Raw genomic sequence first — 26,092 nt, forward strand, 5'->3', positions numbered from 1 at the left:
AAAGATTTCAGTCATTTGTCATTGCCTCTGTGAAGCCCAACACTCGAAAGGGTCTTTGCACGTGCCACCAGTACTGGTCACTTTGTCTCTGTGAACTCTCTCTCTCTCTCTCTGTATATATATATACACACACGTTTGTGTGTGTCTGTGTGTGTATACAGTATTTCCTGACATCGTAGATGCTTCGTTCTCAAGGATGCACACTAATTTTGACAACCAAAAATTTTTTTTTTAAATTACCAAAAAAATAAGGTCCTGGAACACTTTTAGGTCTTTCTTACCTTTACAATGAAAGAATTAAAAAAAACTACCGCTGTAACCTCCAGCATACCACATGAAATGTTCCTAGCATTTGTTTTGGCTGCTCATCTAATGTTTATTTGCTCTCTCCTTTATATTGTCTAACCATTGTGACCCCCACACTCACGTCTAACAAAACTAACAAAAGGCAGAACTCACCAATTTGTTTTGACCCTCTGCAAATCCCAAATTTTATTTAATTTGTTTTGTGGGGGCAACTGTTTGATCGAAGGTGTATCTTGTCATGAATTGCTCGAAATACGGATTAGAAAAACAGCCGTCAACTAATGAAGGGTCGTTCCTTGTGTTGCTTGTCTTGTTTTCCATTTGTTTCTTTCGTTGCTCGCAAAAAAAGTCCTTATTCCATGTCCTTGTACTTCGTATCGTTTGTTATTTATGTTTTGTGACATCCTGTGCCCACATATCCATGTGTATATGCATATACATGTATGTATGTGTATATATATATATATATATATATATATATATATATATATACACATGTATGTATGTATATATATATCAGAACAGTACAATTAAGCTGGAAGTTTCTCAACCTCACATAAAAGTATAAAAAATGACACCCCTTCCCCCCTACTTTCACCAGAAAACTAAAAAGAACAAAAACAAAAAACACACCAAAAAGCCATTAAAAATTTTCAATTTTATTTTTTAATTGATTTTGGAAAAAAAATTGTATTTTTATATATTTTTTTCAGACTTCTTTATATTTTTGTGAGTTGGATCAGTGTGGGAGAATGGCTCATTTTGAAATATTATTTTTCTTGTTAATATTAATGACAATGATGATGATGATGATTAAAATAATAATCCTTTCAACTCAAGGCATAAGGCCTGAAATTTTGGGGGAGGGGACTTGTCAATTACATTGACCCCCAGTATTTCATGGTACTTGATTTATTGACCCTGAAAGGATGAAAGGTAAAATTGACCTTGGTGGGATTTGAACTCAGGATGGAAAAATGGACGAAATGCTGCCAAGCATTTTCCCCCAGCATTCTAATGACTCTGCCAGCTTGCTTTCTTGATGAAGTGCATGGATACTTACTAAGGGGTGTATATAGAGGGATAGATAGATAGATAGATAGATGTTGGCATAAACTAGAAATACCTTACAGCCTAGGTGTATTGCAAAGGTTGCCATTACTTGGAACTGCATGCATATTGCATGTAGAAGGGTCTGTGTGAGGTCCTTGTTGTGACTTGACAAATGGTACAAACCCTAACCCCTGGAAGATACAATATCTTCAATCAACAACCTCACGATATTGGACACTGCGCAATGTCTATAATAATAATAATTATTATTATTATTATTATAATTTTAAATTTTGCCACAAGGGCAGCAATTTTGGGAGAGGGGATGAGTTGATTACATTGGCCCTCAATATTCAACTGGTACTTATTTTATTGACCCCAGAAGGATGAAAAGCAAAGTCTACCTTGGCAGAATTTGAACTCAGAACGGAGCGATGGCAAAATACCACTGAGTACTTCATCCAGCATGCTAACGATTCTGCTCACCATCTTAATAATAATAATAATAATAATAATAATAATAATAGAGTGTTATAGTATTGGGTGCTAACTGTATACGAACATGTATTGTGTGGTTTGTGTTGTAGTGTTGGGTGGTGAATGTGTAGCATGGGCACTGTTGCTTCCACCCCTTATCAACCTCAGTTCAAGAAATCTATGACAATAGGAATAAGATTGCTTCTCAACCACATGATTCTGGGTTCAGTCCCACTGCATGGTACCTTGGGCAAATGTCTTCTACTATAGCCATGGGCTGACCACAACCTTGTGTGTGCAGATTGGGGAGATGAAAATCGTAAAAAGCCCATTATGTGTGTGTGTGTGTGTGTCAAACTGGCTAGTTTCAGTCTTGTTCTGGGATCTCCTCACCAAATTAGGGTCTGTATATAATTGTCCACAGAGACAGTTATACACAACTACCGCCTCAGCGACCACCACTGCCACTGTACCACCACCACCACCACCACTTCTGCTGCTGCCATCAGAGCCATCCCCACTGCCACCAGTGCCCCCACCACTCCCATTGATCTCATCTGTTACTTGGTCAGTTCATAAGGTATATCGGCCGAGAGGACGCGCCGGTAGATGAAATAGCCAGCCAACAGTCCAGAGCAGACACCAATAAACAACATACCAAGACCAAGTCCAACCATGGCACCTACAAGAACAAATACAGAAACAGAAATCTTTGAATGCAGGTTCAATTTAAAGCTGTTTGCGTGTGTGTGTGTGTGTGTGTGTGTGTGTGTGTAAGTGTCTGTGTGTGTGTGTGTGTGATATGAAGTTTATTGAGTGGTGTGGCACTTGAGTTAAAATCATAAAGGTAATATTATAACAAAAACACCTCACAAAGAAAAAACTTGTGAAATATTGCTGTTCAGGGTTTACTCTTTTACTTGTTTCAGTCATTTGACTGCGGCCATGCTGGAGCACCGCCTTTAGTCAAGAAAATCGACCCCAGGACTTATTCTTTGTAAGCCTGGTACTTATTCGGTCTCTTTTACCGAACCGCTAAGTTACGGGGACGTAAACACACCAGCATCGGTTGTCAAGCGATGTTGGGGGGGGACAAACACAGAAATACAAACATACACACACACATACATTTATATATATATATACATATACATATATACGACGGGTTTCTTTCAGTTTCCATCTACCAAATCCACTCACAAGGCTTTGGTCGGCCCGAGGCTATAGTAGAAGATACTTGCCCAAGGTGCCACACAGTGGGACTGAACCCGGAACCATGTGGTTGGTAAGCAAGCTACTTACCACACAGCCACTCCTGTGCCTATGACAAAAATATTAAACTTATTTTCCACTTTTGAAGCTGGTGAAGTCAACAAGATGGTTTAAGAACTGTTTTTGATTTGATCAAGTTCAGGTATTTCAAAGAAAAGTGCAGTCAAGGGGAGATAATTAAGTATGCATAAATAGTTCGTCTTTTATAAATGCCTAAAATAAAAAATATTGACACTGGAATAGGTTATGGCCCATTCGGTGGTTTGTCTTTAACTCCTGCTAAAATGTATTTTGTAAAATGCTGACATGATGTAGAAACATTGCCAGACCAGATTGGAGCCTGGTGCAGCTGCTGGCTCTCCAGACCTCAGTCAAACCGTCCAACCCATGCCAGCATGGAAAGCGGACACTACATGATGATGATGATGTATGTATGTGTGTATGTACGTATAGAGATAGATAGATAGATAGATAGATAGATGACAGATATGAATGTATGCATATAAATATGCATCTTATATGTATATTCATATATGTAAATAGAAATATATGTACACCCCCCCCCCCCCGCACACCCACACACCCATGCACACACACACACACACACACACACACACACACGCACACACATGAGAATGTGGATTTGGTGCGTAAAGAAGTAATTTGTTGTATGAAGTAGGTTTTGGAATCTCACCTCTTCTTGTTGGGTCTGTGGAGCTGGAACTGAACTCACGAACCAAGGACTGCAGCTGGTTGGTATGGAACCTGAATACCTGGTAAAGTAGACAATGGACAAACTGCTTCAGACCCATGTACACACTACACACACTTGCTTCTATACACACACATGCACACACACACGGACATATATGAATATATGTATACAATGGGCTTCTTTCAGTTTCCATCTACCAAATCCACTGACAAGGCTTTAGTAGAAGACACTTGCCCAAAGTGCCACGCAGTGGCACTGAACCTGAAACCATGTGGTTGGTAAGCTTTATGAGTTCAATAAAGGCAACAACGCAATGGAAAGTGCGAGGAATATTAATGCAGTATATGAGGATCAGACAATACATGTAAGCCAATACCAACGGTGTGTATATATATATATATATATATATATATATATATATATATATGGGGGTTGTCAGAGTCTGACCCCCTCCTGCACCTACACCTTAGAAGTATCATGGCATCTGATGTGGCTTTTTAAACCAGACAATGCTTTGAAAAGACACCCACATAGATTGGATATCTGATTTGGACCATGATGGAGATGCTGCTGGATGACATGGGATAGATAGATGCATGGATGGATGGATGGATGGATACATCCATATATGGTCATATAGTTCTAGATACATTTTGATTAAAATATTGGAGGATAGATCTGCTGAATGAGGATAGACCTCGGGTTCAGTATCAACCTCGGCCCAGACAAAATAAACTGAGGATTTAGAGTTCGGTGGCTGATAAGGAATCCAAAGTTTGAAGCTTGGTTCTTACCTTCTCATGCATCAGAGGATAAAGGACCTTGAATTCAATTTCTTTGTGGGATTTCAGGTTGGAATAGGCCTCTTCCAGTGGAATTGGAGTGTATCTAGTTTTAAGGGAGTCTGGAATATCAAACACAAATGTTTATACACATACAATTATATATATATATATATATATATATATATATATATATATATATATACATACATATTTTGTGACTAACAGGAACAGCAACTGAATATCACCTGAAGAAATACAACTGGATCCCATTATACAGGTAAACCGTTGACTAACCAAATTCCTGTATATATGAAGAACTATATCATATGGCAACATGGGTAGTGATTATAAAATAACTGTTCAACTGTATTCCTTCTTGTTGACTGTCTGATTCAATTATATACATGCAGGCATATATATATAATCAATTTTTTTTTTTTTCTCCTTGTTTTTCTCCTTGTCTCCGTATTCTTTCTGTTGAAGAGCGTAGCTCGAAACGTCAAAGACTTTCCGTATTCCCGAGCGTCATACTAATATATACTTTTGTTATTTACACCACCTGTCCTCGTCTGTTGTTATTATTTGTATATTCTCCCATATATATATATATATATATATATATATATGCGAGTAAAAATAAGTACAAAAAAGGTGGGTTTTTTGTATGATTGTGTATAGAGGAATATATTATTTTGTTTAAAAGAGTTCCAACACTGTCTGTTTTTTATGTTTTATTTATATTCCTGCAGAACCAATGTGGGGTATAGAATATGGAATATACAATATATAATATAGTATACAATATATAATATAAAATAAAATAAAATAAAAATGGATGGCACCATGAAAGAAAGTATTGAATGTAGATGAAATATTGAGTGTTCAATATAAAGGATCAAATATATAAATATAAAAATATAAATATATAAAGGCGACTCGAGTTTCAGGGCTATTTCCCTTCGTCATGGCCAGTATGACAGACTTTAACAGACTGTATATATACATCATCATCATCATCATCATCGTCGTTTAACGTCCGCTTTCCATGCTAGCATGGGTTGGACGATTTGACTGAGGACTGGTGAAACCGGATGGCAACACCAGGCTCCAGTCTGATTTGTCAGAGTTTCTACAGCTGGATGCCCTTCCTAACGCCAACCACTCAGAGAGTGTAGTGGGTGCTTTTACGTGTCACCCGCACGAAAACGGCCACGCTCGAAATGGTGTCTTTTATGTGCCACCCGCACAAGCCAGTCCAGGGGCACTGGCAACGATCTCGCTCGAAAATCCTACGGGAGCCAGTCAGGCGGTACTGGCAACGGCCACGCTCAAAATGGTGCATCTCATGTGCCACCCGCACAAGAACTAGTCCAGGGGCACTGGCAACGATCTTACTTGGCTTGCCGGGTCTTCTCACGCACAGCACATTTCCAAAGGTCTCGGTCAGTAGTCATCGCCTCGGTGAGGCCCAATGTACGAAGGTCTTGCCTCACCACCTCAGCCCAGGTCTTCCTGGGCCTACCTCTTCCACGGGTTCCCTCAACTGTTAGGGTGTGGCACTTTTTCACGCAGCTATCCTCATCCATTCTCACCACATGTCCATACCAGCGCAATCGTCTCTCTTGCACGCCACAACTGATGCTTCTAATGTTCAGCTTTTCTCTCAAGATACTTACACTCTGACGGGTATTCACATTGACATTACACATCCAACGGAGCATACTGGTTTCATTCCTTGCGAGCTTACGTATGTCCTCAGCAGTTACAGCCCATGTTTCACTGCCATGTAGCATGGTTGTTCGTATGCATGCGTCATACAGTCTGCCTTTTACTCTGAGTGAGAGTCCCTTTGTCGCCAGCAGGGGTAAGAGCTCTCTAAACTTTGCCCAGGCTATTCTTATTCTAATATATATGTATATATATATATATATATATATATATATAGTAAAAAGTGAAAGATTTATCTGCTTCGGTTGAAGAGAACTTATGAAGTATTTTGTTGGGACTGATAATCCCTCAGTAATTAATAACTCTCTCTGTGTATATAAGTATATGTATGTGTGTGTGTGTGTGTGACTGTTGTCCTATTTTTGTCACTTACCTGGAATCGATGGAGCATCCAGCAATGTAAACTGTACAACCATGAGGTCAGACGAGAGGCGTCCTATCTGTAATAGAAAGGGGGGGGTGAGTATAATGGTTAAAAGGAGAAGTGATGGAGGTAGTGAGACGCAAGGAAGTGGGGGGTGGTAGCAGAGACTGCGTTTGTGAGGTGGATAGCAGTGGGGGGTGTTTGAGGTGGAGAAGAGGGACCAGTGTGTGTACACGTGTTTGATGTGGGTACATACCTGCATGTTACTGATTCTTACTGAGGAAACATTTGCAGCCCGAGCCAAGGAGTTTCGCAATGATGGGAAGATGAGGCTTTCGTAGCCCTTGATGTATATGTCGAATTTATCTGGGTCAGAGAGAAAAAGGGAAAGAGAGAGAGAGAGAGAGAGTGAGTTAAGGAGAAAGTCAAACAAATTATGTATACTCTCTATTATTATTATTATAATTATTATTATTATTATTATTATTTTGGTTTGACTCAGCTTTGGTCTTATTCCTGATAGGATTTATGTGGGTAGCGGGTTACTACCTGTAACCTTAGGTGTCCACAAGTTTTCAGCAGTCTTTCAAGTGCTTAGAGCCCTCCTCATAATCCTTGCTGTCCCTAAGAGACAAACTTTCTGTAGGGGTTCTACTGGGTTATTATTATTATTTTTATTATTATTATTATTATTAATAATAATATGAAAACTCACAGCTTATTTTGCTGGGTATGGTGGAAAATGTCTAACGATATGCCATACTGTTTCACCCCTCTCACCACATTAGTCTGCATCTGTCCCTTTCGGTGGTGTTGTCTATTCTGAACTTTACATAGTTAGTCCTTAAAAACTTATTCTTCTGCTGTGCATATGAGTGCTTCTGTCCCTATCTTCAGGTCACTCCTCCTCATCCATAGCCACCAGCCCCCTCTCTACCTGTCTTGGCATTCACATCTCTTGCAAACTGACCATACATTTTCTTTTCCTTCCATACTTATTCTTTTTCTTCTTTTTTTTTGTTCATTTCTTGTTTAAATTTTTCTTTATTTACACAATTTTTCAGTTTTGATGATACCAGCCTTCTTCCTGTGCTTGAACAGTGGCCCCACAGCATTTTTATATAACCACCCTAGGCTGTTTTCCTCTGCTCTGATACACCCTTCTTCTCTCACCCTTTCTTCTGGACACGTACAGCCTATCGGTGTCACTTTTAAGGTGGAAGGCTCCGTGTACTGTCAACATTTTTCTGGTCTTGGTACCCGCTTTCTTCACTTCCCTCTTTTGCTATTTTGTAATCCCTGCTCCATACCGAAATGATGCTATCGCCCACATAATAACTGCTTGGATTTTATTCCATCCAGTCAATTTTCAGCCCTAGATGATGATGATGATGATGATGTTATCATCATCATCATCATCATCATCATCATCATCGTCGTTGTCTAAGACAGCGAGCTGGCAGAATCATTAGCATGCTGGACGAAATGCTTAGCAGCATTTCGCCCATCACTATGTTCTGAGTTCAAATTCTGCTGAGGTCGACTTTGCCTTTCGTCTTTTTGGAGTCGATGTAATTGACTGTGCCCCTCCCCACAAAATTTAGGCTTTGAATCTATAACAGAATGGATTATAATTGAGTGACAGGGCAGCACGTACCATCAAAGTAAGACTGAGGTACAAATATACAAAGCCCAGTATACCCATCATGACTACCCGTCTGATAAGGGGACACCAGGCACACACATTTACACATGAGCATGCATTCTACCTCCCCCTTTCATGATTACTACCACCCTCCACCCACCCTGTCCATCTCACTCACCCCCCCGCCCCCCTCACTACCTCGCCCCTCATGCTGCCCCCATCTTACCTTCTAACTGGAAGTTGATATAAAACCTTTCTCTCAAGTGGAAGCAGCTTTCTATGTTGAAGTTGTCCAGGTGGACGTGTCCCTGCACGTAACCATAGAGATGTATCCATGATTCGTTTATTAACTCCACTGTTCCATCATCATCATCATCATCATCATCGTTGTTGTTTTTTGGCTGTAAATAAAGGAAATAAGATATTGTTAGGTATATATAAATATATCCACCCACCCATACATACATATATACATACATAAAAAATGCAGAAAGGTGAAAGCTGATTCGAAGACTACAGATCCAATCCCTCACTGGAACTGTAAAAATCTGAGGATTTCTAACAGCAACAACAACAGTAACCATGACAACTTACCAATTTGAAGGCTTTTTGAAATATTCCAATGGGGACGGCGGTGTGAAGCGTCTACAAAACAACAACAACAGCAATAATATCTATAATAATAATAATAATAATAATATGTGCGTGTAATTATTTATACACACGCAAATGGATGTATTCTTTTACTTTATTCTTTTACTTGTTTCAGTCCTTGACTGTGGCCATGCCGGAGCACTATCTTTTAGTTTAAGAAATCAGCCCCAGGACTTATTCTTTGTGAGCCTAGTATTTATTCTATTAGTCTCTAATGCCAAACTGCTAAGTCACAAAGATGTAAACACACTAACATTGGTTGTCAAGCAACGATTGAGGGTGGGGACAAGCACAAACACACTCACAATCACAAACACACAGACACACGCAGGCGGCAGGCTTCCTTCAGTTTCCATTTACCAAATCCACTCACAAGGCTTTGGTCAGCCCAAGGCTATGGTAGAAGGCACTTACCCAAGGTGCCATGCAGGGGGGGCCTGAACCTAGAATAATTTAGAATTTGGGTATACACCTTGTAGTATGCAGTTTAAAGCCTGTTCACTGTATTTGGCTACCTGATGTCAACGTCAGTATGGCCCTAAGTATGACTGGGTTTATTTCAGGAATTCCTTCATGTCCATAGACTTTACTAAAAATATGAGAGAAAGAAAAAGAAAATGGAATTCATGAAATGTTTTATTAATCACTATGATTGCTTTGAGCCATTGTGTGTCAGCTGACAGGCCAATTCATGTGTCTCTTCCGTGGTTGTTTTAGGTGAGTGTAGAATATGGAATTACCTTCAAGAAATAATACTCCCGGTTGATAGTGATTCCGCCTGCGATGGTGCTCTTCCTGCCCCAAACATCAACTGTTAAACCACGAACGTTAAGCTGCAAGGGAAACGGAGGGACTTGGTTTAAATCTAACATGTGTTGGTCTGTGGCCATGCTGGGGCAGCACAGTATTAAAGGGTTTATGTCAAGCAATTTGAACCCAGGACTTATTTTTAAGCTTAGTACTTTATTCTATCGGTCTCTTTGCCGAAGTGTTTATATGGGACATAAACACACTAACACAGTTTGTCAAGCAATGATGGAGGGACAGACACAAAGTCATACACACCCACCCACATATATACTTGTGTGTGCATATATATATATATATATATATATATATGATGGGCTTCTTTCAGTTTCCATATGCCAGATCCACTCACAAGGCTTCGGTCAGCCCGAGGCTATAGTAGAAGATGCTTGCCCAAGGTGCCACGCAGTGGGACTGAACTTGGAACCATGTGGTTGGGAAGCAAGCTTCTTACCACATCCATAAACATTATCTTCAAATAAAAGCCAGGATGGTCACCACTGGAATCTCTTTGATCAAAGGTCTGTTGGATCAGGGCTGACATGGGGTTAAACAACAATTACTTTGCCAGTCCAACAATGGCCATCCAAGCTTGTGCACCCATTTAATAATGTGTTAGATGTATGGGGATAAGAAGGGGCTTGTTTACTTTTCCTTTGTAGTTAAACATGGCCGTGTTAAGGGTCATGAGACTGTAGATGTCATCGACGTGCAACACATAGCTCCAGCTTAGTTTCTCGAGGTCGGCGAGGGAGGTGTAGGAGGATTTTATGAGGCAGGGCCTGAAGTTGTTGTCCAAATTGTACTGGATTCCTGCAAGAGAGACCGACAGAGAAAGAGAGAAATAGAGGGACACATAGATATGTAGGTAGATAGATAGAGAGAGATAGAGAGAGAGAGAGAGAGAGAGAGAGAGAGAAGTGGACAGACATGTAGACAAATATGGAGATAAAAAAATAAACTGACAGAAAAAGACAAACTGATCTTTATAAACAGCTTATAGAGGTGGGACAAGAGTGAAATGGTTTCTTAAAATCGTCTTTATCGTCCTGTTTATGAAGTAATATAGAATTCAAATCTTTCTACTGTGAGAGTATTTTTCCTGCTTTTTCATAGCAATTGATGTGAAATGAAAGAATTTCCAACCGATCCTCACCTCTGCACCTTAACATCTCTGTTTCTTTGCCATCTTTTCCAGAAGCTTTGTCTATTTTCTTCAATTCAAGATCTCTTTCGATTACACTGACCAAAATTGGAGACACTTCTTCCAAAATTTCTGACAGCAAAAGATCAAGCTACACCAACGATTTAAAGAAGTGGCAGGTCTTGCATGCTTCTTCCGTCTCCCTTTTGTCCGTGATTGTTAAACCCTCCTGATTCTTAAGCACTGTCACCTCTGACCCCAGAGTTCCTTCTCTCTCCTGTATCTTCTTAGACTTTGCACTCCCTCAGCCGCCCCCCCCCCTCAGCCTCTTCAGTCTATAATTCTGAAAGTGTTTCTCTAGATGTTGTTTGGTTACTTTGCATAGAATGGAATACTTGAGGGGATCTTGCATGTTCCTTTTTATACCTTTCCATACCACCTCTCTCTCTCTCCCCCCATCATCATCATCATCATCATGCACTGATCAAAATGGATGAACATCCCTCTTTTGTTCGTCCATTAATGTTTTATTGCCTGAAGAAATGATTGAACAAGGAGGACCTACCTGATACCTATGGATACTACAGACTGTAATCATTCCAGGAATATGGACTGTGATCTTAAGAGACATGCAATTTATAGAAAATTGCATAGCGATGCATTAGATGCTCATAAATTCTATCCAAGAATTATTGTTATTATTATTATTATTTATATATATATATATATATATATATATATATATACATGTGTGTGTATACGTATTTATATAGTCTCTCTAATCAGCTGTAATCAACAAAATCTTATTTCTTTTTTCACTTACTTCTCTTATTGATTTCCCTTCTCTTTCACAAAAGCTTGAAACCCCCAAACATTAGATCCATTCCTATTCTTTTCGTTTGGTGTATGTCTGGTTTATGACAGGGTGAAGTAAGTGTTGGGGGACACAGAAGGAACGAAGGGACACCAACCTAGCCTATAATCTGTTATCATCCGGATGCTCCGATCCGAAGAGTTACCATGGACTTCTGGGTAAAACTCCAGCCTCATCAACTTCTCTTGCCAGTCAAAAAGGACCTGGAAATAGAGTGAGAGTATGAGTGAGTGAACAAAAGTGTGAGTGACGGTACAACAGAGAGTGTAACAACAACAACAACAACAGCAACAGCTAATACTTACGTTAAAAACAGACAGCCTGTGATTGCGGGTGTTTATAATCTCACCATGGGTGGTGAACTGGGGTAGAATGTTGGGTAACTGGTGGTAATATATACTGGTGTTACATATTACACCTTGGGGTACCTGGAATAGAGAAATAAAGGGTGGGGGTAGAGGTGGTGGTGGTGGTGGTGGCGTACTGTTGCGGTGGTTGCCATAGTAACAATAGTGATGGTGGTGGTGGTGGTGGTTTTGTTTAGCTTCAGGTCTGTCCCAGCACTACAGAACCATGCTCAAAGGTTCCACTCATGACCATCCTGCCTTTTACCTTTGTACAGAGTTTGTTGGTCCTGTTGGCCCTTAATGTTCCTAAATTGGGGAAATGGTGTTTCACCTACCTGGAAGACATCCTCATCAATTGTTGGGGTCGGGTCAAAGGTCAGAAACTGATAGATGTAGGTAAATGGTTCAGTTTTACCATCGGGACGTTTCACTGCAAAGTAGAGAGGTAGACAGACAGACATATATATATACATATATATATATATATATATATATATATATATATATATATATATATATATATATATATATATATATATATATATAGACAGATAGACATGTAGATAGATAGACAGATAGATAGATAGATAGACAAAGAGGTAGATCAATAAATAGAGAGAGAGAGAGAGAGAGATAGGCAGACAAACAACAGACATAGACAGATAGATAGATAGACATAATAGAGACAGTCACACAGACAGACAGTCAGGCACAGAGAGAGAGAGAGAGAGAGAGAGAGAATAGCATTTAATTTGCAGACATATATACAACTCACCAATTCCTTTCATCTCCACACGGACAGGACCTGTTGTTTCCAGTGAGAGGAAAGCTGTGTCTGCTCGCAGGAAATACTCAATGGTCATATTTAAAGTTGGCTCACATACACAGCTGCGGACAGCCTTCACTGGTATACCATTGATCTATTGGGGGTGAAGGAACAAACATAAAAGCAAAAACAATTAGAATTTTTTTTTTTGGCCAAGTTTATGGTATTTTTCATATATATATATATATATATACATGCACACACCTGGAATTTTGCAAAGTGAGGCCACAAGGTGAGAAGAGAATACAATTCCAAGAGAAAAGGACATGACGTTACTTAGAAGGGTACACTTCTTTTCTTGAGGGTGGTACATGCCCCTCAGGCCCCCACTAAGGTCCACTCCTGTATATAATTGAAAACCAAGAGGTGAATTGAAATTTTTATATATGTTTGTGTGTACCTATTACAGTGGAGTAAAGACAAGCATTTCTCCAAAAGAATACAACAAAAGAGGAAACAAAAAATACAAAAAAAAAAACAATAAATCAATGAAGAAATCATTGAATTAATGAAGGAGAAGCACCTACCACAGTGTCAGCAACTTGGGCCTCAAAGTTGGTATTCAAGCGGAAAATATCCACACAACTCTTGAAGGGGATGTCAAAGTTTGCTTTTGAGCTGAGTGGGGAAACCCAGCAGGAGGTGGCTGCGGAAAGAGGAGATGAGAAATGTGTGTATTTACATGTGCAAGGGGCAGGGGTGTGTGTGTATATATATATATATATATATATGTATATATATATGTATATATATATATAAATATATAGGCATTAGGAAGGGCATCCAGCTGTAGAAACTCTGCCAGATCAGATTGGAGCCTGGTGTGGCCTTCTGGTTCACCAGTCCTCAGTCAAACCGTCCAACCCATGCCAGCATGGAAAGTGGACGTTAACAACGATGATGATGATATATATATATATATATGTATTATTTTATTCTTTTACTTGTTTCAATCGTTTGATTGTGACCATGCTGGAGCACCACCTTCAGTCAAGCAATTCAACCCCAAGACTTATTCTTTGTAACACTGGTACTCATTCTATCGGCCTCTTTTGCTGAACCGCTAAGTTGCACAATCCCTCGATCTTACATTTATACATACAAACATATATATATATATGTGTGTGTGTGTGTATATATATATATATATATATATATATATATATACACACACACACATATCTATCTATCTATATATATATATACATATATATATATATGTATATATATATATATATATATATGTACATATATATATAAAGTTATTTGCATCTATGTATATGTATATTTACCTATTTCTCTCTATATCTATATATATCTGTATCTATCCCTCCCTCTCTCCTACCGAATTGCAAAAGGGCAGATTAACCTATTTAGACCAATGTCACAAGACCGAGAAGTATTTACGTAGAAAGAGAGAGAGAGAAAGAGAGAGAGATAGTGAGAAAGTGGGTGGATGGAAATGTGTGTGTGTGTGTGGAGGAACTCTGATTGCTGTCATGTGATGCATATGAGCGGGAGATGATGCTGGATAGATAAAGCTGTGTGTGTGTGTATTTGCACACAAACACACATTACTATATATTATGATATACATACACACATATATACTAATATACTCACACATATGTGTGTGTGTGTATATATATATATATATATATATATATATATATATATATACACACACACACACACACACACACACATATATACATACATACATACATATTACATACATTTCCATACATGCACACACACGCACACAGATATCCATCTGTGTGTGTGTGGCATGTGTCTGTATAGATCTATATATTCAAATGCTTGTTAGGTGTTGGGGTAGGGTACCACAGGTTCATACAGGGCTAGCAAAGGAACACATTTCATGGGGATAACCTCAACGCATACAACGTTTAGCCAAACACACACACACACACACACACACACAGAAATGTGTGTGCGCACATGCACCTGCTAATCCAGGACCTAAGGTGATGGAGACTTACTAGTTGAGATGCTGTGGAATGTAGCGGGTTGCTTTACATACTTGTCTGTCTGTTTGTCTGCCTGCTTGCCTGTCTGTCAGTTTGTCTGTCTGTTTGTCTCTGTCTCTCCCTCTCTCCCTCTCTTTCCACACATCACATTTGCCTGTGGTGCTGATGTAGACCCTCTTGACTTGCGTAGTGACTTAATTTCAAGTGAAGCAGTCTTGTGGCCCCCAACCACAATCTCTTCTCAGTTACCAGAGAAAGGTTAAAAGGTAAAGTTTCTTTTTTGAATCACAGGGGCAATAAACACTGAAGATGTACAGAAAAGAGATTCCATCATATGCCAGGGGAAGAAACTAGAAGTAGTTAATACAAAGCGACCAAGTCGGTAGTGGGGGGGGGGGGGTTGCTCTGAGAGTGTAGCAACTCGGGTAAGAATAGCCTGGGCAAAGTTCTGCTGGCAACAAAAGGTCTCTTGCTCAGGGTGAAAGGTAGACTTTATGATACATGCGTGTGAACTGCCATTCTACTCAGCAGTGAAACATAGGCCATGAATGCTGGGGACATGCGTAGGCTTGAAAGAAATGAAGCTAGTATGATCCGCTGGATGTGTAATGTCAGAGTGCATACACAACAGTGTGTAAGCACCCTGAGAGAAAAGTTGGACATAAGAAGCATCAAATGTGGTCTGCAAGAGAGATGGTTGAGCTGGTATGGCCATGTGGTACATATAAATGAAGACAGCTGTGTGAGGAAGTGCCACTTCCTAAATGTAGAAGGAACCTGTAAAAGAGGTGGACCCAGGAAGACATGGAATGAGGTAGTGAAGCATGACCTTCGAACATTGGGCCTCTCAGAGGCAATGACAGAAGACTGGGACCTTTGGAGATATGCTGTGATTGATATACAGGCACATATATATACCCAGCACTGAAAATAAGTAACTTCCAAATGTGATTTACTGCTTATATATTTTGCTGCAATTATCAGACCTAGATGGGATAAAGTCTGCAAAACACCTTCGCAAAATAAGCTAAACTGCCAATGCTAAGTGTCTGATTTCTATGGTTTCTATAAAATATTGTAATGGTGATCACTCATTCCTCTTACCGTTGTAATAAACAATCTTCTGGTGCTTGTAATCAATTATTTGTGTTCTCTTGCGGTGACGTCTGTACTCAGTGATTGATCCAGCCTTTAGTTTAGTCATGTCATAATACTCCTCCACCAGGCTCGTTTGGTTCCGCTGTGGTGGTCATGGTCAGAGTTTTGTGTTGGGGAAGCAATCATGAAAAATAAGAGAATATATGACAATCATTCATTTCTCAGAAACTATAGAGGTTAATAAGTTATTATATTGGATATCATGAGAGTACTTTTTAAAACTTCAGCTTTTAGACAAGAGAAAAGAACCAAAGTTCATGAACTCATCCATGAAAATCCAGTCACATATAGAAAAATTTGATAAGTAAATACACTAAAAAGAACTATGTATGCTAGGTAAGTGCTGTAATGGATTACGCAGGATTACACCTAAGGACTTATGCACTTATTTCTACATCAGGAAGTTGAACTGTCAACCTTTATGCTTCTTTTTTCTTCTCTCGCTTCATCTCCTTATTCCCTTACTCCCTTCCTCCATGTTGTCATTTCATTAATATATACCCTTCTCATTTTCCCTATTTGTCTCTGATGACGGAATACCACATACTCTGGGATATCCCGAAACAGCTGTAAGACTGAATTTTTTTCGAATAATAATTATGTAAATGATTTGAGATGATTGCTTGCCTTAATGTTTGCTGTCTTCTCTAGCAATTATATATATATATATATATATATATATATACACATGCATACACACACACAATCTAATGCATTGCCTCTGATCTAAACATCACACATAGCAATAGAAGAAAGTGATACAGTATGCAACATCAACAACAACAAAATGTCCAGCCCTTGGTGGGGCTGCTGTCAATAAAAGTTAATACCAGTGATACTCTACCATGACGTCTGTAAGCTGGATTCGAGCCTTGAACATCTGTGGCAGCAGGCGGAAGATGTGTGGTGGGGGCTTCGTTTTAAGGGGTTTGCAGGTGCCTAAACAGCTGTCTGACCCATGGAATTGTAGAAGCAATACAAGTGTGAGAATTTCAAATAATGTCGGCAGCATCTGAAATATATTTCATAAGATACATCGTCATCATCATCATTATCATCAACACCACCACTATCATCATCATCACTATCATCATCATTGTCATTGAAAGATGGTTGAATAGAACAATGAAGAGAAAATCGTAGAGAAGTGACAAAAGGAAAAATTGAGAGACTGAAACATGAAGAATGAAAAAGGAAAAGAGAAAAAATATTTTAAAGTATTTCAAATTATTATTAAATATTTTAAAAATATATTAAAAAATATATTAAAAAATATATCAATCATTCGTTTTTCGTTTTTCAATTTTGCAATTTATCAATTTGTCAATTTTTCCTTTTGTCACTTCTCCATGGTTTTCTCTTCATTATTCTATTCTACCATCTTTCAACCCAAACCCTTGGTTTCCGCATCAATAAACCACAACATCCCCTCCTCCAAATATCATCTCCTCCTTCTACCTGTTCATTCTTACCAAAACTTCAACTTTAATTCTCTTACTACAGCTCCCTCCTCTCTCACCATCCTACTTTGGCATCACCCTGTCGCATCTCTCTGTACTTTGTTGAATCTTGCACGTCCCCCCCCTTTTTTTTTTCACTATTTGAACTGTTTTTTCTTTCTTTTCCTTCCGTTTTTTTTTTTCATGTTGTTCTCGATACTTCTATTTCCTCTTCTTTGTTCCCTAGTTTGCCCTTTTCCTATAATGTACCCCTTTTTTGACTTACAGTCAAGGTGTGAGTTGTGTAGCAAGCGTTGTTATGGCTAAATAATAATAATAATAATAAACAGAGCAGAGTTACGTCCGTTAATGGCAGGAAGAGCATCCAGCTGTAGAAACCGTGCCAAATGAGAAACTGGGGCCTGGTGCAGGCTCCTGGCTTACCTGTCCTCAGTCAAACCGTCCAACCCATGCCAGCATGGAAAGTGGACATTAAACGATGATGATGATGATGTCTATATACTGTTGTTCTTACTGGATATGAGTTAGAATAAGAACAGAACTAAATGAGTGAAGAACAAATATATATATATATATATATATATATATATATATATATATATATATATATATATATGTATATATACATACATACATACATGTATATATATATATATATATGCTTTTCTTTAGGACTTATGTTTTCTTCCAACTACTGATGACTGTGTATTTGTGTATATTATGTGTGTGTGTGTGCTGGTATGTGTGCGTGTGATGAAACAATGGTGTCACCATGGTAAACAAAAGACACATTAGGTGTGTCTAATCCGCTAAGATTAACTAATCCCCTTCCCCACTCTTTACCCCTCTACACCAAGCATTTCAAAAAAGGATTAATGACACAATTAATTTTAAAAAACCCAAATAAATGCTCGTTATATAAAACTTAATTAAGACAACCTAAATAACCGAAATATCTCTGCTGACATGCTGTTGTTGTTGATTAGCCCTGGGTCAAGCCTGACCCAGTCTGGTTTGTTACTTTTCTTTATTTCCCAGGTTTCTGAAAGGACAGAGAAACCACTCAATGGCCAGCAGAGTGGCAAGTATGCAATATGTGTAATCTGCAGTTTGGAGATAGGAGAGAAAGTATTTTTTATATAAAGTACGTGTCTGAACAACCCAGGGTGGATCTCTTTATTAAGTTGGGTTGTGTTACCTGCATACACTGCAAGAATATCAAGTGCAAACACTTCTGCTCAGAGTTTGATATTCACCTGAGATTGTTTGGGTGTGCAAATTAGATCGACCTAACGAGGTGCCTCAATTCGAGCGCCTAATTCGTCTGACTCTTAGTTCTATGTTAAGAAAAAGGCACCATGTGAATGTTGTTGATGCCAGTGTTGATGGCCCCTGACTGGCTCCCATGCTGGTGCTGTGTAAAAAGCACCATCCAAACATGGTCGATGCCAGTAACCCACTGAACGGCTCTCATGCTGGTAGCCTGTAAAAAGCACCATCCGGTGCCACCCGACTGGCTCCTGTACCAGTGGCATTTCACCCGGTGTGCGAACAATTCTTCTCGCTCACAGCACTCGTATAATAATAATAATAATAATAATAATAATAATAATGATTTCATTTATTTGCCACAAGGGCGAAGGATGGGGGGGGGGTCAATACAGAGACAGACATTAAGTGGGGGGGGGGGTTACATATAATAAGGAAATTAAAAAAATAAATAGAATAAAATAAAACTTTTAAAACAAAAAAATAAATAAATAAATAAAATGAAAGAGAAATAAAGTATACATGATGAACTCTGGCAAAGAGGGGACATATGCATAAAATAAAACAGATATGGGGGTGGGATGAGAGAGATGTGGCCCTCATGAGAGAGGAATGCCTCTAGGGATAATTAAGGAACTCCACAGCCTGAGATTTTCCTGAAACCCTTTGAGCAAGTGGCCTCTCCGATCCCTTCTCTCCAACTCACAGGTCTACACTTAGAGAGGGACCGTCCACTCTTGCCATTGTCACAACTTTCACTCACCTTTCAATAAACTCACTCGAGGACAGCTCTTCCTTCTCCACTCTCACTTTCCTTTTCAAGTGAATAATAACAATAATAACAATAACAACAACAATAATAATAATAATAATAATAATAATGGTGGTGGTGGGAAGGGAGTGAAGGGTTTATCTTAGCTGCTCAAGGTCAGAGCTTATTGACCCGGAACTATGAAGCCAATGTGATGAAAAATGGTGTAGACCCAAACAGTGCTGATACTGCAACGATGGCTTAGAACGAGTTGACCACCTAATCTCTGGATGTAAGGTTTTAGCCCCCGAGGAGTACAAATCAAGACAGGAGAGAATTGGTCAATATCTATATTGGATAATGTGTCGGCATTATAAAATCAAAATCATCATCATCATATATATATGTATATATATATATATATATATATATATATATATATATATATATGTATATAAATATCATCATCGTTTAACCTCTGTTTTCCATGCTGGCATGGGTTGGACAGTTTGACTGAGGTCTGGCAAGCCAGAAGGCTGCACCAGGCTCCAATCTGATCTGCAATGTTTCTACAGCTGGATGCCCTTCCTAACACCAACCACTCTGAGAGTGTAGTGGGTGCTTTTTATGTGCCACTGGAACGGGACCCAGTCAGGCAGCACTAAAACAATATATAATGGTATCCATATGAAAGACAACCTAAAAATAAATACTTCTGAGGTTCATTATATATATATATATATATATATATATATATATATATATATATGTATATATACATGTATATATAACATGACACACAGACACACATATGTATCCAGATTTCACTTACCTCGGGAAACATCTGTATTGTGTATATACATATATATATATATGAGTGTATGTATGTGTTTGTGTGTGTGTATATATATATATATATATACACACACATGCACAGCAACGACAAACTACAATTACTGCGTGTAGAAAATGTAAAAGTATTTAACAATTGTAAATATGTGTGTGTATTATATATGCATTTGTGGTCTTCTTCCTGTTGTTGTTGCTGTTAAATCCTTGCCTGTTGTTGTGCAAAACTCTAAACACAGACAAGGGCCAATGTGACCGTTTGCTGGGGAGACGGTTGGTGTGAGCTGTGAGTTGCAAATATGAGTGAGAGTGAGAGTGAGGGCATGAGTGTGGGTGGCAAAGAGAGATTCCACTGCTGACAATGTCTACTCCAGCTGTGATGGTGGTGGTGGTGATGACGATGATGATGAGTGATGGTGGTGGAGATGGTGGTGGTGGAGATGGTGGTGGTGGTTGTGGTGGTGGTGGTGGTGGTGGTGGTGGTGGCGGTGGTGGAGGTAGTGGTGGTGGTGGTGGTGGCGGTGGTGGAGGTAGTGGTTGCATCAGTGGTTATGGTGATGGTGGAGACAGGGGGGGCAAGGGGAGAAGAGAGTAGGGGGGGGGGGGGGGGGTGTTAGACAATCCTCAGATTATCTTCAAGATGGTGGAAGGCCGTGAGAAAAGAGAAACAAACACGAGAGGATAAAATTAGGCAAAGAAAGAGGGGGGGGGGCACAAACAACAACAACAACGACAACGATTTCATTAATTTGCCACCAGGGCAAAGGATGAGGGGGACGAATCAAGGATAGACATAAAGTGTGGTGGGGGTTACATATAAAGAAAGGATAAAATAATGATAATAATAATAATAATAATAATAATAATAATAATAATAATAATGATGATGATGGTTTCAAATTTTGCCACAAGGGCAGCAATTTGGTGGGGAGGGGATGGGTTGATTACTTATTTAATTGACCCCGAAAGGATGAAAGGTAAAGTTGACTGGGGGGGGGGGGGGTTGAACTCAGAATGTGATGACAAAGAAAATACTGCAAAGCATTTTGCTTGACGTGCTGACAATTCTGTCAGTTTGTTGTCTTCATGTATAATAATAATAATAATAATAATAATAATAATAACCCTTTCTATTGGAGGCACAAGGCATTGAATTTGGGGGAAGGGATTAAGTCAATTATATTGACCCAAGTGTGTAACTGGTACTTAATTTATCGACCACTAAAGGATGAAAGGCAAAGTCAACCTCCACTGAAGCACTGCCTTTAGTCGAACAAATCGATCTCCAGACTTATTCTTTGTAATCCTACTACTTATTCTATTGGTCTCTTTTGCTGAACCACTAAGTTATGGGGATGTAAACACACCAGCATTGGTTGTCAAGCGAGGGTGGGGGGACATACACAGACACATAAACATATGCACACACACATATATGTTTATATATGGCAGGCTTCTTTCAGTTTCCGTCTACCAAATCCACTCACAAGGCTTTGGTCAGCCCGAGGTTATAGTAGAAGACATTTGCCCAGGGTGCCATGCAGTGGGACTGAACTTGGAACCATGTGGTTGGGAAGCAAGCTTCTTACCACACACACACACACACACTTTTTATGTAGAAATGTTTCTTGGTGGTTAATCACGAAACTGCTATATGGTCTCTAAATGTGCTTGAAATAGCAGCCAAATCCCCTAAGAATCATGCTCTAATGTAATCCTACATTATTAAAAGTCATGATGGTCACAGTTGGGAAGTCTTCTATCAGATCTCAGCTATTTCTAGACAGACCTACGGCTTAGCAACAACAACAAGAAAGGACACATTAGATAATGTAGTCCTAGATACACTATGCCAGTTTAAAAGACAGGGTGGTTACAGGTAGAACATTTTTGATCATTGGTCTTCCGGTTCAGGACTGACCTAGGGCTAAACAATAACACTAACAAAAAAAAACATTGACGGGGAAAGTTAGAGTGAGCTCCCTTGTCTCTGCTGGAACTCTCTAATCTCCGCCAAAAAACTTTGTCTCGTGGCATTTCGCGGTTTTGTTCTTTGTTGTTGTGTCTTTCATTCATTTCCACCAATTAATGTTGTTTTAACTGCATATAAAATCCGACAGAAGAGAAATCTCTGATGAAAGGCTTCCCGGTCATGACCACCCCGTCCTCATAACGTCACGTCGACGACTACATCGTTTAGCGTGTTTTTTTGAATAATCGTGATTTGGCTGCGTTTTCTAGCACGAGAAGCAGCCACGTAGGCGCAGTGGCGTGTATTTCCTTCTGCTGCGTTGTGGCTATCATTCATTCCTGCAATGATCTTCTTCTTTTCGCTCTTACTTTAACAATTTACGCATTGCATGCTTCACTGTTCTCCACAGCTTAATATATATTTTTATACACCGTTACACAGACAACACTATTGTATATACACCGCACTGCACTATACACGCCGTCGCGCACCTTATATACACCTGTCTAGACCGGTAATTCCACTTTCATAAAAACAGAACCACCTCTCCATGCTCAACATCGTTTTCGTCCACCCAGATTTGGGTATTGGCGGGGCCGAGAGGGCGGTGGTCGACGCCGCAATGGCCCTCAAGTCCCGCGGTCACACGGTTCGATTCTTAACGGCGCACCATGACAGAGAACATTGCTTCGAAGAGACGACAGACGGCAGTTTGAACGTGACAGAAGTGGGCGGTTGGATCCCGACCAACCTCTGTGGTCATATGTTCGCCTTTTGGGCTTACGTGCGCATGATTTATGTCGCTTTCTACCTGGTGTGGTCGGGTATGGCCTGCGACCTGGTCATTGTCGACCAGGTCTCCGCTTGTATTCCCATCTTGAGGCTAAGGAGCTCCATCAAGGTTCTCTTTTACTGCCATTATCCGGACATGCTGCTGACTGGTCGCGAAACCTTACTCAAGGCTATGTACAGGGCCCCACTTGACTGGCTGGAAGAGACAACGACAGGCCAGGCCGATGTTGTCCTGGTCAATAGCAAGTTTACAGGTGAGTCCCTTAGATTGATAATTTTCTTAGTGATTGATATTTGGCCGGAATTCTGCCTTAAGGGACCCCCATAAGATACACCATTTTTTAAATTTTTTATTTTTAGGAATTTTGAGAAAATTGTTTACGAATTTGTGTTCTAAACACGGGGATTCATATGATTATACAAACAAAAAAAGAGGGAAAAATTTTTGTGTGAATTAAGTCTGATTTAGCTGTTGTTTTAGCACATCCCACGACCACCTGGTACCTTCCTCGTTTCCTTGTCACTAACTTGTGATGTTTTTCAATATTTTTCTTCCCTTTTATGGTGTGATGATGCACCCAGGGGTGATTCATTGCTGGGATTTAACACATTGGCCCCCACACGCCCTGCCGGTGGGTCGTGGTGGTATTCTTTTACTGTCTGTCTATCTCTCTCTCTCTCTATTTCTCTGTCTGTCTCACTCTGTCTATTTCTCTCTCTCTATTTCTTTCTGTCTCTATTTCTCTATCTCTCTCTCTATTTCTCTGTCTGTCTCTCTCTCTCTCTATCTCTCCCTACCCCCTCTCTGTCTTCTTGTCCTCCTCATCTCCACCACCACCACCATCTCCAATCTCCTTTTTCTTTCTCTTTTCAGCCGAAATCTTTCGAACGACATTCAAAAAACTTTCCCACATCAACCCACAAGTTCTCTATCCAATTCCAAACTTCTCAGCATTCAACACCGAACCACCCCCAGCCACTGATGACCTCCTCCCCAGAGGAAAGAAACACATCTTTCTTTCAATCAACCGTTATGAGCGCAAGAAAAACCTGGCCCTTGCTTTGCAGGCTTTCAGTAAGTATTTTTACAGACCTAGGTGTACCTTGGACTACATTATAATGTGTCCTTCCTTGTGGAGTGCCTCGTGCATATATTGTCGCTCTAGGCTATGTCGCTGATGATAGTTGGTCTAGCAGAATAAATTGTTTATTTTGCTAAAATAACGTGAAACCTGGTTTGAAATATAGATGGTAAATGTTTTGTGATGTTTTTGCAGCTTTATAAAAAAAGAATATTACTCTACCTTCGGTATTTGAGTACTATTTTATGCATCTTGTTTTTCATTTATGTCCTTACTCATGTGTGTAAGTGAGTATATATATATATATATATATATATATGATATGTGTATGTATGTATCTTTCTTCACTTTTGTTTATTGTCTTTTTTTTTTGTGTGTTTTCAGAAAAGTTGGAGGAGCAACTGACCAGTAACAGCAATGTCCACCTGGTGGTTGCCGGAGGTTATGATGAACGGGTGACTGAAAACCGACAGTGCTACCTGGAACTACGACAGATGGCAGCAAAGCTTCAGATTGAGGACTCCGTGACATTCGTTCGGTCATTCACGTCCAATCAGAAGCTGACGCTGCTGTCGCAGGTCACTTGTCTTTTATACACACCTGACAAGGAACACTTCGGTATTGTACCTGTTGAGGCAATGTATATGAAGTTACCTGTTGTGGCCGTAGCAAGTGGTGGACCCCTCGAGACCGTCGAACATGGCGAGACAGGATTTCTGTGTCCAGCGAAAGCTGGGGCATTTGCAGAGGCGATGCAGAAGTTTATCGATGGGCCACACCTAAAACAATCCATGGGGGAAAAGGGACGCAGTCGTGTTGAGAAGCTTTTCTCCTTCGATGTATTCACTGAGAAACTGGATAACATTGTTGAGTCGTTGTGCAATAAGTGATTGAAAATGGATTTCTAGATGACGAGGTGGACAATGCCACTGATCAAGATGATGATAATGATGTGTATATGTGTAAATATATGTGTGTATATATGGTTGTGTGTGTGTGTGTTTGTATAAGATGTGTATACATATATAAATACACACACACACACACACACATGTACATCCAAATTTATACATATGCACATGCAGAGTGTTGTATATATAATATAAAAATATTCTTCTATATTCGTTATTTACTAATTAAAAATATTTTTGTAAATTATCAATGTTTTTCTTTTTATTATTATTGTAATTAAAGCTCCCTTTGTCTGCCATCTTTTTAGGATCGTTAACGAAAGCAACGACGACAGACTGGGCTCAGCAGCATCAACTGAGCCCAACCCCATTCACAACTATTGGTCTTTTGCCTTAATTAAGGGCTATTGTTATTGATGTTCATATTTGAGTGGGGGGTTACTGGTACCTTGTTGCCTTTCCTGGCGATAATACTCTCTTTTACTTGTTTTAGTCATTTGATTGCGGCCATGCTGGAGCACCGCCTTTAGTTGAGAAAATCGACCGCAGGACTTATTCTTTGTAAGCCTAGTACTTATCCTATCGGTCTCTTTTTGCTGAACCACTAAGTTACGGGGACGTAAACACACCAAGATCGGTTGTCAAGCGATGGGGTGGGGGAACAAACATACACACATATATATATATATATATATATATATATATACAATGGGCTTCTTTCAGTTTCCGTCTACCAAATCCACTGACAAGGCTTTGGTCGGCCCGAGGCTATAGTAGAAGACACTTGCTCAAGGTGCCACGCAGTGGGAATGAACCCGGAACTATGTGGTTGGTAAGCAATCTACTTACCACATAGCCAC

At 39.6% G+C, this 26,092-nt stretch overlaps 2 protein-coding genes across 4 annotated transcripts; one reads left to right on the plus strand and one right to left on the minus strand.

Moving 5' to 3' along the window:
• Positions 1 to 949: 949 nt before the first annotated feature.
• On the minus strand, positions 950 to 20,728 carry LOC106873330 (uncharacterized). Of its 3 annotated transcripts, none has more exons than XM_089343954.1 (17): positions 20,459 to 20,728; positions 16,991 to 17,158; positions 16,093 to 16,228; positions 13,525 to 13,643; positions 12,947 to 13,091; positions 12,507 to 12,601; positions 12,130 to 12,252; positions 11,922 to 12,027; positions 10,456 to 10,619; positions 9,740 to 9,832; positions 8,940 to 8,990; positions 8,572 to 8,746; positions 6,957 to 7,066; positions 6,710 to 6,776; positions 4,618 to 4,727; positions 3,803 to 3,881; positions 950 to 2,518 (listed from the first exon to the last, which is right to left on the minus strand). In XM_089343954.1, the coding sequence occupies exons 1-17, from the start codon at positions 20,555 to 20,557 to the stop codon at positions 2,397 to 2,399; spliced, it is 1,962 nt and encodes a 653-aa protein (XP_089200080.1). In that variant the 5' UTR covers positions 20,558 to 20,728; the 3' UTR covers positions 950 to 2,396. The 3 variants fall into 3 exon arrangements, with proteins under 3 accessions (XP_089200080.1, XP_089200081.1, XP_089200082.1); XM_089343955.1 differs by lacking the exon at positions 20,459 to 20,728 and adding an exon at positions 18,030 to 18,142; XM_089343956.1 differs by lacking the exon at positions 8,940 to 8,990 and having other exon boundaries at positions 20,459 to 20,709.
• Positions 20,729 to 22,461: 1,733 nt separating this feature from the next.
• On the plus strand, positions 22,462 to 25,479 carry LOC106873336 (alpha-1,3/1,6-mannosyltransferase ALG2). Its single transcript, XM_014920661.3, has 3 exons — positions 22,462 to 23,493; positions 24,114 to 24,314; positions 24,706 to 25,479. Exons 1-3 carry the CDS (start codon positions 22,998 to 23,000, stop codon positions 25,209 to 25,211), a joined length of 1,203 nt encoding a protein of 400 aa, XP_014776147.2. The 5' UTR covers positions 22,462 to 22,997; the 3' UTR covers positions 25,212 to 25,479.
• Positions 25,480 to 26,092: the final 613 nt, after the last annotated feature.

This window comes from Octopus bimaculoides, chromosome 28 (assembly GCF_046866305.1).
Source record: "Octopus bimaculoides isolate indiv1 chromosome 28, ASM4686630v1, whole genome shotgun sequence".
NCBI lineage: Eukaryota > Metazoa > Mollusca > Cephalopoda > Octopoda > Octopodidae > Octopus > Octopus bimaculoides.